Here is a 14646-nt window from a genome sequence, read left to right as displayed (position 1 = left end):
ATGACGACACTATGTGCCAGGATCTGCAATTTTTTTTTTTTGAATAATAATAATAGAAACAACAAATTAAACATACAAAGAAAGGAAAAAAATAATTCAATAAGTTACTGCTTAATTAATGGGAGTCTTGACTCTACTTGAATGAGGTCAATTGGTGCTGATCCTAAAGAGTGGCCAAAGGAGCCCTTTGAGGATCTAGAACCCCGCAGACACCTAATTGCTGACCTCAAAAGTGAAAAGGACAAGCAGCACCGGATCCACCCCATTACAGCAGCATAATTTGAATCCCATTTATCTGATAGCAAGGAAGCAAGGCGTTTGTAAAACATGGTTGCTTCGTTAGCCATTCCTCCTGTGGCTGAAAAGATTAAAGGAGTAAAGGAACTCTGTTCAACTTCATGTATGCGAGCTTCGTATGAACGCTTCTTACACAATTCATGTATTCTGTAAATGGCACTGGCACTGGTGGTACGATTACTAGGAGCGTGTGGGTTAAAGACTTTAACATCAATGTAAGTTTTCTCACAACGGCCACCCCAAAAACCATTGGCTGAAATATCTAGTCGAGCACCATCTTCGATGTTTGATGAGGCTAAGGTGAACTGCTCACCAGTAATAGGTTGTAAATGTGGTTCAACATCCACCTCATGGCAGACCTCAGTAAGTAAGCTTGCTGTTAAGTCACGGATCTCGTTGTGACGGATAGAAGGGAAGCCACCCTTGGGACAAGTAAAGGAATGTTCAACAGTGAACTTAGTTCCACAGGCGCAATGTTGAGGAAGCCTGGCAGGATCCCATCCATATCTAAGCGCAACAGCGTCATGGAAGGCAGTTTTGTGAAGAGAAAAATTGTAGTCCTGCAAAGGCAGAACAGATAACCAATTTGAAGCTCCCTTTTCAGAAGCTAGTTCAATTGATCTCTTTAGACTAGTTACTAGTAGCCCCTTCTAGTATAGATGTTTTGTTAGAAGATGTCAAGGAAAATTTCATGCGATATATTTCACTTTTTATTAAAAACTGTTCACCACGAATATCACTTGAGAAAGTGCTGGTTTGAGATAACAGAAGGGATTGCAGAGGCTTGGTAACTTTGTTAGAGGCAGTAAACTCAAAAGCACACATTCTGATAGGGTTGATAATACCCATACCACCAATCCTAGTGGGAAGAGCCAAAAAGTCTCTATCTAAATCACTGGGTGGTAGATGGCCAGTTACTGCATGGAATGAAGCTGTGTCTAATACAATCCTCAAGTGGATGATGAAAAAGATCATCGACATTAGGTATAGTACGAGCAACAAATAACCATTTACTGACTAGTCCATGTGTAAAGGCAGAGTAAGCCGCATGGGGCTGGGTGATGGCAAAAGATGATAACTTTAATTCACTAATCCAAGTGGTGATTTTATTAGAAACATACTGTGCAACAAAAGCAGTAGATCCTATAGCAGCTCCGAGATGAGGCCGTCCGTCTTTGGTTACATTGACACAAGTATTGGCAAAAAGCAATTGAGCATGATTCAGGTACTGTTCTTTGACAACAAGCCAAGTCTTAGATGCATTAGGAAAGTAGCCAAAATGTGGTCCAAGTAATGAAAGCTGGTCCCACCACAGACACAGATGTGAAACTTCACCACAAGCACTTACATCATCTGCATACCATGCCTGAGTGACATTGTTCGGTAATCTACGAATAAGAGGTATTGTAGACAAGGCGTAAAAAGGCATAGCAAGGGGGTCCCCTTGAGTAGTCCCTTCGTTGGAATAAATAACATCACCATGAACATATAATGGTGCTGGAAAACGATGTGTTGATTAGAATGGTCGAAAAAGCAGGGCATGTATACTGGATGTTTTGCAATGCTACTGCCCTGTTAAGTGAATTAAAAGCATTACGGGCATCAACAAGTAAAAAACCTTCAGATTTCTCATCATCAAAAATGGACCTCATGGAATGGATTGCAGCTTCAACACCACAAGTTTGGCCAGCACAAAGCTGTAGAGGACCAGCAGCACGTTGAATATCAGGTCCAATAATTGACAGAACAGCCTTGGCAATAATGCGTCTAACTACCTCACCAACACCAATAGGACGGACACCAGGATTTTTATCCAAAGCAATAAGTCTACACGACACAAGTGGCAAAACAATTTCAGGATTAACAAATGATGTACACAGACGACGAGCTAAAATAGCAATGGAACAACAAAGTTCAGCAGAGGCAGATTTGAAGGATGAACACAAACGTCTCCAGCCATAAGCATCCAGACCAGAAGGTCCTGCAGATCCTGAGGTACGAAGAGCGGCTGCACGAATTACAGAACCATCCAAGGCTTCAAAAATAACTGGGTGATAAACCAAAGAGGAATCAGTATTAGTATCCAAACATTCAGGGTAAAGTGGAGCAGCAGAAGGATGTTTACTTTCAAGCACATCTCGCACTGTTTTATTTTCTTTAGCATCAGCAACTTCAGACAAGTGTAGAAGCCTGCCCTTTCCCTGTCCTGAAAGTATGTCCAAGGCATGCTTGGTTTTTCCATTAAACATAAGCTTGGCAAAAGAGTAAGCTAATCTACCATCTGGATCAGAACAGTTGGAACGTGGCTGTTTATTACTGAGTCTTTCTTGAATTGCTCGCCCCTCTAGTACTAAATCATTCAGATTGCCATCCATCCACAACTTCAAACGTCTTTCAATACATGAGATAGGATCTTTACTCTTTGAAGATTGAGAAGGCTTCTGAAGAACCAAGGAACACAAAGTAAAAGCTGCCTTTAAAGCAATACCTTCTAGGGCAGACCCTTCTCCAGCAGCACGAAACAATCTAGCAAGCTCTAATACAAACTTTTCGATGACATTTCCATTAGGAATTTTAAAACAGTTACTTCTCCAATGAACAACTTCTTGATAGGTTGCTTCCAAAGTATGACAGAAACTTTGTGAGTCCATTGAATCCCAAGTGAATATTGCATCTGAAGTACGCGGAAAATCCGGTAAGTTTGGTAGATTAGGCGAGCTTTCTCCAGCGGATACTGGGGCAGAGGAAGAAATCAACAATTGAGAAGAGTTCCCGCTAGGGAGCTGTGAAGTAGCCTCGGAATTAGCAGTGACAAACCGACAACGTTTCTTGCCATCAAAAGTCTCACACATTTCAATAAAACTTGACAACGGTTTTCCACGACAGCGAATCGAAGATTTCCAGTTTCTAGATGATGATTTACCAGCATGGCGCTCGAATTCACAAGGTGTGAAAATCTTTCCGTCGAAAGAAATACAGTGGCTAGAGCCACTAGACAAGTTCTTGGTTTGTAGCTTCGCGTTTAAAGCACCGCAAACAATGTCCACTTCATTTCTGTCGACTTGAGAACTCGACGAGGCCATGCCACACCAATCCCACAATCGAAATGCGTCATTCGCACCTCGTTAGTACGCCTTTCTTCGTCATCTTCACCAATCAACATCCCCAAAAACTGGGGAGTAGTCATTGACTCGACTTAGGGAGTTCACCGTGCTGGTGCACGTGACTTTTAAAATTAATTTCGCGAGGGGCTTCTCGGTGCATAACGGCATTCGAACCGAACGGCTACAGAAAATTGCATTGTCTGCAACTACCGGCCATGCGCGGTTTGAGCATGCGCGTGTTTTGAATAATAAAACGCGCGCGATAGTTAGCCGAATAGTCGGTGAAAATGGCGCAAAATCGACCTGTCGCTAGTAACAGACCAGTTACGGTGCAAGTAATGCCACAAGGTACTATTAATCTAATCAAAAACAGCCAAGCTGTAAAAAAAGGTGCGGCCCCCGAAAAGGCCATGGTGAAAAAAGATGTGAAATCCAAGGTGGCGGCCAAGAAATGGCTGTGATGGTAGGTTAATGGTTACATTTTAATAACATTTCCTTCTTAACTTAGATCTAACGTTTCCTCTGCTAAAATCAAAACTAAAAACTTTTCTCTGGGATCATTTCATAACTAACTTTGAAGATAACAACAATTGCTCATTGCACTATCTCTGTCCTTGCTCAAGATGCCACCATTCACGTCCACCCACCTCAAACCTGAACTACTTGTAGAATCTGTATGTATGTGTGTATATAAGTAAGTAAGTAAGTAGGTAAATAAGTAATGTAATGTAATGTACTTTCGTGGCTGTTGGTACATGTTACCAACAGACCTTTGGTGTGTTTACACCATAAAGCAATAATAAATAAAATAAAAATAAACAACAATTCAGGTGAATTTGGTGCCAAAACCAAGCGGCACAAAATTCACCTAAATTGTCGTTATTAAAATGTAACCATTAACCTACCATCACAGCCATTTCTTGGCCGCCACCTTGGATTTCACATCTTTTTTCACCATGGCCTTTTTGGGGGCCGCACCTTTTTTTACAGCTTGGCTGTTTTTGATTAGATATCACTTCTTTTTGTATTTGTATACTGCAAAGCCGGCCTATGGCTGGCTTTGGGGCTTTTTTAACCCATGTGTTTTTTTCTTTACTACAGGAAGAAGAACTTAAAGAAGAATTTTAGTACTTCAATTATTTTTGATTTTATTAGTAATTATACAAATTATATACATATATTTATTACATGCCCTTTATTCCCCACAGGATATTTTTTGCAGCTGATCTCTCTACTGGGTGACTTGAAATGTAGCTGAACTATATACAGGATGGTTTCTTTGTAGCTGAACTCTCTACAAGGTAACCTCTTCTAGCTGGTCTCTCTACAGGGTATTTTGTTTCTAGCTGAACTCTCTACAGGTGGTTTGATTGCAGCTAAACTCTCTACATGGTGGTGTCTTTGTAGCCGAACTCTCTACATGATGGTTTCTTTGTAGCTGAACTCTCTATAAGGTGACTTCGTCTAGCTGAACTCTCTACAGGGTGATTTTTTTGTAGCTGAACTCTCTGCAGGGTGATTTTTTTGCAGCTGAACTCTCTACTTGATGGTTTCTTTGTAGCTGAACTCTCTACAAGGTGACTTCATCCAGCTGATCTCTCTACGGTGTGATTTGTTTCTAGCTGAACTCTCTACAGGTGATTTGTTTGCAGCTAAACTCTCTACATGGTGGTTTCTTGTAGCTGAACTCCCTACATGATGGTTTCTTTGTAGTTGAACTCTCTACAAGGTAACTTCTTCTCTACAGGGTGATTTGTTGTAGTTGAATTCTCTACAAGGTGGTTTGTATGAGGCTGAACTCTCTACATGGCGGTTTCTTTGTAGCTGAACTCTCTACAGAGTGATTTGTTTGCAGCTGAACTCTCTACATGATGGTTTCTTTGTAACTGAACACTCTACAAGGTGACTTCTTCTAGCTGATCTTTCTACAGGGTGAATTGTTGTAGCTGAACGATCTACAAGGTAACTTCTTCTAGCTGATCTCTATACAGGGTAATTTGTTTGTAGTTGAATTCTGTACAGGTAGTTTCTTTGTAGCTGAACTCTGTACATGATGGTTTCTTTGTAGCTGAACTCTTTACAAGGTGACTTCTTCTAGCTGAACTCTCTATGGGGTAATTTCTTTGTAGCTGAACTCTCTATTCGATGGTTTCTTTGTAACTGAACTCTCTACAAGGTAACTTCTTCTAGCTGATCTTTCTACTGGGTGATTTGTTTGCAGCTGAACTCTCTACATGGTGGTTTCTTTGTTGCTGAACTCTCTACAAGGTGAATTCTTCTACCTGATCTCTCTACAGGGTGATTTGTTTGTAACTGAACTCTGTACAAGTGCGTTTTTGTGGGTGATCTCACTGCAGGTTGATTTGTTTGTAGCTGAACTCACTAAAGGATGATTTTGCTTGTAGCTGAACTCCTTGCATTGTATCTAGTTTCTAGCTGATCTCTCTACAGGGTGATTTGTTTGTAGCTGATCTCTCTACAAGTTGATTTGTGTGTATATAGCTGATCTCTCTGCAGGTTAATTTGTTTGTAGCCGATCTCTCTACACGGTAATTTGTTTGTAGCTGAACTCTCTATAAGGTGATTTGTTTGTAGCTGATCTCTCTGCAGGTTGATTTGTTTTAGCTGAACTCTCTACAGGGTGATTTATTTGTAGCTGATCTCTCTACAAGTTGATTTGTGTGTAGCTGATCTTTCTACTGGTTGATTTGTTTGTAGCCGATCTCTCTACAGGGTAATTTGTTTGTAGCTGAACTCTGTACAAGGTGCTTTTTTGTAGGTGATCTCACTGCAGGTTGATTTGTTTGTAGCTGAACTCACTAAAGGGTGATTTGCTTGTAGCTGAACTCCTTACATTGTGTCTAGTTTCTAGCTGATCTCTCTACAGGGTGATTTGTTTGTAGCTGAACTCTCTATAAAGTGATTTGTTTGCAGCTGAACTCTCTACATGGTGGTTTCTTTGTTGCTGAACTCTCTACAGGGTGTTTTGCTTGTAGCTACTCTCTACAGGGTGATTTGTTTCTAGCTTATCTCTCTACAGGTTGATTTGTGTGTAACTGATCTCTCTACAAGCTGATTTGTTTGTAGCTGAATTCTCTGCAAAGTGTTTTGTTTGTAGCTGACCTCTCTTCAGGGTGATTTGTATCTAGCTGATCTCTCTACAGGGTGATTTTTTTGTAGCTGACTTCTCTTCAGGGTGATTTGTTTCTAGCTGATATCTCTACAGGGTGATTTTTTGTAGCTGACCTCTCTTCAGGGTGATTTGTTTCTAGCTGATCGCTCTACAGGTTGGTTTGTTTGTAGCTGAACTCTCTACACGGTGATTTGCTTGTAGCTGAACTCCTTACATTGTGTCTAGTTTCTAGCTGATCTCTCCACAGGGTGATTTGTTTGTAGCTGATCTCTCTACAAGTTGAATTGTGTGTAGCTGATCTCTCTGCAGGTTGATTTGTTTGTAGCCGATCTCTCTATAAGGTAATTTATTTGTAGCTGAACTGTCTAAAAGGTGATTTGTTTGTAGCTGATATCTCTACAGGGTGATTTTTTGTAGCTGACCTCTCTTCAGGGTGATTTGTTTCTAGCTGATCGCTCTACAGGTTGGTTTGTTTGTAGCTGAACTCTCTACACGGTGATTTGCTTGTAGCTGAACTCCTTACATTGTGTCTAGTTTCTAGCTGATCTCTCCACAGGGTGATTTGTTTGTAGCTGATCTCTCTACAAGTTGAATTGTGTGTAGCTGATCTCTCTGCAGGTTGATTTGTTTTAGCTGAACTCTCTACAGGCTGATTTGTTTGTAGCCGATCTCTCTACAGGGTAATTTGTTTGTAGCTGAACTCTCTACATGGTGGTTTCTTTGTTGCTGAACTCTCTACAGGGTGTTTTGCTTGTAGCTGATCTCTCTACAGGGCAATTTGTTTGTAGCTGATCTCTCTACAGGGTGATTTGTTTGTAACTGAACTCTGTACAAGTGCGTTTTTGTGGGTGATCTCACTGCAGGTTGATTTGTTTGTAGCTGAACTCACTAAAGGGTGATTTTGCTTGTAGCTGAACTCCTTGCATTGTATCTAGTTTCTAGCTGATCTCTCTACAGGGTGATTTGTTTGTAGCTGATCTCTCTACAAGTTGATTTGTGTGTAGCTGATCTCTCTGCAGGTTGATTTGTTTGAAGCCGATCTATCTACAGGTTGTAGCTGAACTCTCTATAAGGTGATTTGTTTGTAGCTGATCTCTCTGTAGGTTGATTTGTTTTAGCTGAACACTCTACAGGGTGATTGCTTGTAGCTGAACTCCTTACATTGTGTCTAGTTTCTAGCTGATGTCTCTACAGGGTGATTTTTTGTAGCTGAACTCTCTACAGGGTGATTTGTTTCTAACTGATCTCTCTACAGGTAGATTTGTGTTGATTTGTTCATTGCTGATTGCTCTAAAGGTTGATTTGTTGCAGCTGAACACCCTGCAAAGTGTTTTGTTTGTAGCTGATCACTCTAAAGGGTAATTTGTTTGTAGCTGAACTCTCTCCACAGTGACTTGTGTGTAGCTGAATTCTGTGTAACTGAATTCTCTAGAGAGTGACTTAATTGTAGCTGAATTCTCTACACAGTGCATGACTTGTTTATAGCTGAACTTTCTTCAGGGTGACTTGTAATGTTCTGATCTCTATAGTGATATATTTGCTTAACTCTCCACATGGTGACTGTCTTCTTGCTGAACTGTCTATAAGATTAATTGTTTGCAGCTGAACTCCCTACAGAATAACTTGTGATGTAATAAAATTCTATAATGGAGTAAATAAATTAGCCGAATGCTCTATTAGGGTGACTGTTCTATTAGAGTATCTCGATCTCGCATTTGCTACACGGAGTTGGCTTTCGAATCATAACTCAGTGATTTGTAATCCGATTCTTCTGTACTACTGCAAGGACTTTCTATGAAGATTATTCCAGCTATACACCGATTTTCAGCTCATTGCTCTAAGCGGTTTGCCTAGTAGGCGTGAAAACTAATACTTTTTTATTCATAAAAATCGATCGCGTAATTGTGACACAGGTTGGATTTTGTGTCATATCTCCGTGGTCTTTATCTCGATTCCTTTCAAACCACCAAAAGGCACTCCTACGATGGTTACTCCATCTACATAGCAATTTTCAACTCATTCCATGAAGCGGTTTACCCTGTAGGCGTGACAACAAATCGATCTTGTTTTACGCGAATAATCGGTCATAACTCCTGAACCATTCATCGGATTTGTACCAAAGTTAATGCTAGGATTTGCCTTTGGACTCCCTTTCTGTGTGCCAAATTTCAAGGCGATCGGAGTACGCGTTTGCTTGTTATAGCAATTTTTGCAAGTGTGCGAAAAGACGAAGAAGAAAAAAAACGAAACTTTGGCAGCTCGTATCTCGGAAATGGCTGGAGCGACTTCCTTCAAATTTGGAATGTAGACTCCCTTGGCTGGCGGGCAACTGCGTAGGAAATTTGGTTCCAATCAGATAAGTAATCACCGAGATACAAAGGTGTGAAAATGACGTTTTCGTTCTTCCTGTCAATATACTCACGGTGTGGCGCGCCGGCTTCTTGGGCCGCACGGCACACTATCGTGTGTCTTGATCATGTTAGGCGCAATCTGTGAATTTGCGCAGTTTGTAAATTGCGGGTATCACTCTTTTCACCCTATTTCATATCCCTATAGAACTTAGACAAAAAACAGTGAACCAAAAAGGCGAAAAAAAATGCAATCATGAAGGGGATTGAACCCGGGATCCCAGTGTGATAGTCCAGTGTGCTACCGATTATGCTACCGCTGCTAGCTCGTTTGATTCCCTTCTTTTGTATCTTATAAATGTGACTAACGAAATAAGCTGTATATAGTAAGAAGAACCTAACCCTAAAGGTGAAGAAGAAACCAAAGCTGAACCCTAACCCTAACCCTAACGCTAATACTACTAGACGCTTCCCCTAAAGTCGACTACTCGTGGCAACTACTGGACGCTTCTCCTAAAGTCGACTACTCAGGGCAAAACCTGGACGCATCCCCTAAAGTCGACTACTCGCGGCAACTACTAGACGCATGCCCTAAAGTCGAAGAGAGAGAGCAACAACTACAGTAGGAAGTCTGAATGCTTTTGAGCTTAATATTACGTATGGGTTATGAAAGGTGGTGAAAAGAGTAAAACCCTATTATAAATTGCGCTGCGCATTTTGTGAATTCATAAAATGCGCAACAATTTATAAATTGTTGCGCAGTTTGTGAACTACCGTAAGAGCTGCGCATTTTATGAACTGGGTACCGCCGTTACGTTCTTGGCCGATTCAAGTACGTATCACAGGGAGGAATGACAGGCTTCTCATTTTACCCCCTTTTACTAGCTGAAGGGACATGAATAAACTGAACTGAAGACGCATTCCACCCGACTATCTCTCCCTCCAAGGTTCCTTTGCGTACTCTGCAGCTGGCCTGGATAAGGTGCACTGTCTTTCTCTCTCAGTGTTGTGCTACGTATACTACAGCACTTGTGGTAGGCTAAGCCATTCGTTTTGATCAGCTGATATTGATGGGCACAGTCCAGCCTGCATGTTTTACTTTTCCTAGCAGTTGTCCAGCACATGCAAGCACTGCACAAGTAATGAAATGAATATCAGCACATAAGGTTTGGTACATTGTAAATCAAGTCCAACATCATATCTTTAATGTCCAGCCTTAAATGGTACATGTAGTTAGTTTCACTCTCACATTATCCCATGCATCCAGATGTAACACAACACGAACACGTGGTTAGCTACATAATGTCACCTCTGTGTGATACAGTTATTAGTGCAAACATATAGTGTTTGGAATCAGGTATGCTGTGTTACACATATAGCTAAGTACGTATGCTCCAATACATGAGTTACAAAGGCACAGCTCCATTTGATGAACAGCAAGACCCAGAAAAGTTGTATCCATTTTCATCTTGCCTGGCTATAACCACATGTCTTCCTAAACACCGTTCATGGTACCCCCATGAGCAACTATTGCACCTGACCTATGGAATCCATACATTAATTTGTATGCATAACTAGACCTCACCATGTCAGTTGTATCATCATCCAAACTAATCATTCCACAAGATTGACAATAGTCATCCAATTTCTAAATAAACAAACATTATAATGCATGTGACACATCATAACTCATCGGTACAATACAACAGACGATGAAAAGAAATTTGCTGGTTCACAAAGAAATCCAACTATTCATCAAGAAGGTTATTTAAGCTAATATAGATACATTTTACCACAACATGAACAAACACGTACATGTTTACTTAATGGTACAAATGACACAATGTGATGATGTATATCGAACTGATTGCTGAAGCAATTAATAGGTGCATAATTATAATAATTTTTGAGGGAAGCCATTACATGGTGCTAGCTACCACAAATCAACACCTTCCGCTGTCAGCAAAGATACATAAAGGAGGACTCAAGTAGGTCCATGGTGTTCTCATTATACGTACTGCAGTATGTCAAATTAAGGTACCAAGCAACGTTGAACAGTGAAGACATCAAGCCCGTAGCAGGAGGTCTGTTCCAGGTAGTTGTAAAGCTGAGTACCGTGTGCAAAATACACACATGGTCTTACTAGGGGGTCTGGAGGCATGCCCCTACAGATTCCTTCTGAGATCACTTACTGACTGCTCTATTAGAACAAATGACTGTTCTATTAGAATGTCGTAATCGTTTTGCAAACTAATATATCAGAAAATTGATAGGTGGGCTCCATAAATTGATAGGTCGATGGGGACCACAAAGGTTTGGTCTCTTGCAAAAATATCAGCTAAAATCCAACCTGACTTGTCCTTCACAACTTGGCATTATTACAAACTTGGGAACCGGACTACTTGTTCAGTACAGAATATTGGTATCACCCATCTCCACAACGTATGACTAGTGGCTATAAATTTTTGTGATGCTTGAGAATATGATAGCATACATAATTCACTATACTTCCATATCTCTGCAAGTATTTTCTTGTAGTCTACATGTCCATTTTCAGTTGAATGCACACGCTCTACTATGTCATAAAATTTCTCAACTGTTGCAACTAAATGATGGTCATTCTCATTCTGTAACTACAAAATTTTGTGAAGAGCAGGCACAAAGTTTCTTACCCTTTGTTTGTTCCAACTTCAGCTCTGGGTAGTTTAACAAAACAAACTCCTTTGTTGTAGTAATGAAAGGCAGAGCATAACTTCTTTCCACTCCATTCAAAACGGTCTATTTGTATTTTTGTATTAATGCTTTACAGTGACCAGCACTGAAGGTCTAGTCTCGCGTGGCCAGACCGATTTTTTCCGTATATTGGGTGGGGAAAAAAGGGTCTGGTGCAACTCCAATAGCTGTTTACTTCTGAGCCGTCCCCACATTCCGGGGACGCTAATTGAATAACATTGGTCACAAAGGAGGTGCCATGACGTCAGTAAAACTAGAGATCTGTTTATCCTTTAAACGAATCTTAATTTGCTCCGATGTCTCTTTTATAGCGTCTTGAAAGTTAATCCTCATCGTGTAACAAGACTCACAACCGGAGCAGGAGTGTAGGAATACTTCATAGTTTACTGACGTCATGGCACCTCCTTTGTGACCAATGTTATTCAATTAGCGTCCCCGGAATGTGGGGACGGCTCAGAAGTAAACAGCTATTGGAGTTGCACCAGACCCTTTTTTCCCCACCCAATATACGGAAAAAAGCGGTCTGGCAACGCGAGATTACTGAAGGTCTGCAGCAACATGTGCTGCAGCCTTAGGATTACCTAACTTAATTTCAAGGACTTAGACTCTGATATCAAACATGATCTTCTGCACCTTCTCCTCCGTTACTGTTTTGTTTTGCTTTTTGGAGGTGTGATTGGGACCAAGATATTTTCGTCTACAGAACCTTTCGAATAGCCGGCTCTCTGTGACCCTCTTTTGACGTACCTCACAAACTCATAGTGAAATTCACACCTCGCATACACTGCCACGAGGAAATCTCGTGATCCAACACTTGGAATGACAGAAGGTCGGCAACCGATACAACAGGCTGTACGTGTCGCATCTCGCCTTGCCATGCCATATGGCAGCGCGACACCTGCGCAATTTATAAATTGTTGCGCATTTTATGAATTCACAAAATGCGCATCGCGATTTCTAAACTGCGCAAATTCACAGATTGCGCCTAACAATCACACTTCGTTTGTTTTGGCTAAAACCAGCAGCGGTGGTAGTTCACACGCGGCCATGGTAGGTGTCACCGGCAGTGAGTCAGTTTCATAGTAGCTAACTCAGACTGGTTGTTAGTGTTACTACATTTAAATGGGTGTTATCATACTACCTAGTTTATTCCGAATGACAAGAATTCAGTTCCTCACTGTATACTTGTGTGTGTATTGCGTTTGTTGCAGCTAGTGTGGGTGACTCGGCCTTGTTTTATCACTGTAGAATCTACACACATACAAAGTGAAGATTATCAATCCACGGAAGAAAAGTGATGCTGTGATGCGGCAGTTACGTTTTAATTCCAGATTTGAATCACTGCTTGCATTGCGTGTAAAATTAATTGAAGAGTTTCAGGATTGTGTACCTAACACAGTGGTCTTTAATGTCGGCTATTTTGAAGGCCAGCAACACTCAAAGATTTCTATTGTTAATGGTGAGGATTTGAATGCTATGTATTCAAGATATCCTAAAGGTGAAATCACTTTGTGGTGTGACAGTTCTTCCCCAGCTGTGGGACAAGAGGCATCATCTGAGCATGGTAAACGTAAGAGAGAAGATGTAGCTGCGAGTACATCAAGGCGTCAAGAGAAAGAAGAGGAAGTAGATGCTGCTTTTAAAGAGTTGAAAGAAAAGCATGCTGATGTATTTGATGTACCCAAATTACGTTTGTGGGCAAGGATGATAGCATCTAACCTACATGACGACTATGAAACTCCACCTAATGTACCAGCTTTCCAGGGAAATGTATCAAAAAAGTGTCGTCAGCAAAGCAGCCTTTCAGATGCTGTTAGTGGAGCTGCAGTAGCATTTGCTAATGCTTTAAAAGGTGGTAATTCTGTAACTACTACTGAGAAAGCGTCGGGTACAGGTACACATTCAATTTCATCATCAAAAGCTATAGACTTAAGAATGAAAAATTTTGAGCAGCTGAGATATCTTCAGCAGCTATTTGATGATAACATACTCAGCGAAAATGAATACTCTAAACAAAAACAAAACATTCTTTCTACTTTAAAAAATCTTCGTTGATTACCTACGTAGCTAGTTATTCACAGGTCTTGTATTTTCAAGTGTAAATGCTGGGTATATTGATTTTGTTGTTTATTACTGAGTGCAAACCTATGTGTGTTACAGTGGTTATGTATAAATGTTACAATGAGAAATATAACTCTGACAATCTTGCATCATTGCAAATGCGCAAAGCATGATAGTTTCTAAATCACTTGTATCCATAATTCTCTCTAAGTATTTGATGTTGTATTTAGCTTTAGAGAATGCTTCCTCAATTGGATTTAGATCTGGTGAATAAGGTGGTAGAAAATGAACAATTACACCTACTTCTTCAATCAACGAAACTACATTTTGCGTGTGATGAATAGAGCAGTTATCCATGACCACTATGCTATGGCTACTGATGCCATCAAATGGTTGTAAGTGTGGCAGCAAGATTGTTTCAACAAAATTGTAAAAGGTATCACCATTGTTAGTCCCTTGGCTAATCTTGACATCAAGAATACCTTCTGTTGACATTGCAGCTATTGCAGACACACGTGATCCTCTTACTAATGGCTTGTGGTACTTTGCTGGAACTCCACGCAGGCTGTAACCATGGGTTCTCAATGCTTTTCGGCTGTCAGTTCCGGTCTCATCAATACACACAAGCATTTCTTGTTTGTACTCTGACACATCTAACATGAACTTTTGTCGGAGAATGTGGACCTTTGTGTTGCTACTAAACTCAGCTTTTGGTAAGTGAAATTGCTTTTGAGTAAAAACCTGCAGATTGTAGAGACATCAATACTCAACAGCAGCTGTTGTGAAAGCATCTTCTGTACTTCTTTAAGTTGAGTCCCAGGATTCTCCACAACAAAGTTTAACACTGCCAACTGAGCTGGAGCAGTTAGCTTTCTAAATGCCTTCTCCTTTAGGTATTGCTTACTAGACACAGAACCGGTGGTTCGAAATAAACCTGCTGTTCTGCTAACTGTTGACTTGTCAATTCCCA

At 40.7% G+C, this 14646-nt stretch overlaps 1 protein-coding gene and 1 long non-coding RNA gene across 2 annotated transcripts; one reads left to right on the top strand and one right to left on the bottom strand.

The window, feature by feature from the left end:
• Nucleotides 1-9925: 9925 nt before the first annotated feature.
• On the bottom strand, nucleotides 9926-12026 carry LOC136266695 (uncharacterized). The gene is made up of 3 exons (XR_010706237.1): nucleotides 11555-12026; nucleotides 10468-10530; nucleotides 9926-10423 (listed from the first exon to the last, which is right to left on the bottom strand). It is a non-coding gene; the product is annotated as an uncharacterized lncRNA (long non-coding RNA).
• A 592-nt stretch (nucleotides 12027-12618) lies between these two features.
• LOC136267438 (uncharacterized) lies at nucleotides 12619-13795 on the top strand. The gene is made up of 2 exons (XM_066062601.1): nucleotides 12619-12665; nucleotides 12864-13795. Exons 1-2 carry the CDS (start codon nucleotides 12663-12665, stop codon nucleotides 13668-13670), a joined length of 810 nt encoding a protein of 269 aa, XP_065918673.1. The 5' UTR covers nucleotides 12619-12662; the 3' UTR covers nucleotides 13671-13795.
• The last annotated feature ends 851 nt before the right edge of the window (nucleotides 13796-14646 follow it).

Source organism: Dysidea avara, chromosome 9 (assembly GCF_963678975.1).
Source record: "Dysidea avara chromosome 9, odDysAvar1.4, whole genome shotgun sequence".
In the NCBI taxonomy this organism is placed as follows: domain Eukaryota; kingdom Metazoa; phylum Porifera; class Demospongiae; order Dictyoceratida; family Dysideidae; genus Dysidea; species Dysidea avara.
The sequence above is the reverse complement of the archived record's forward strand: the minus strand, read 5'-3'. Positions and strand labels throughout refer to the sequence as shown.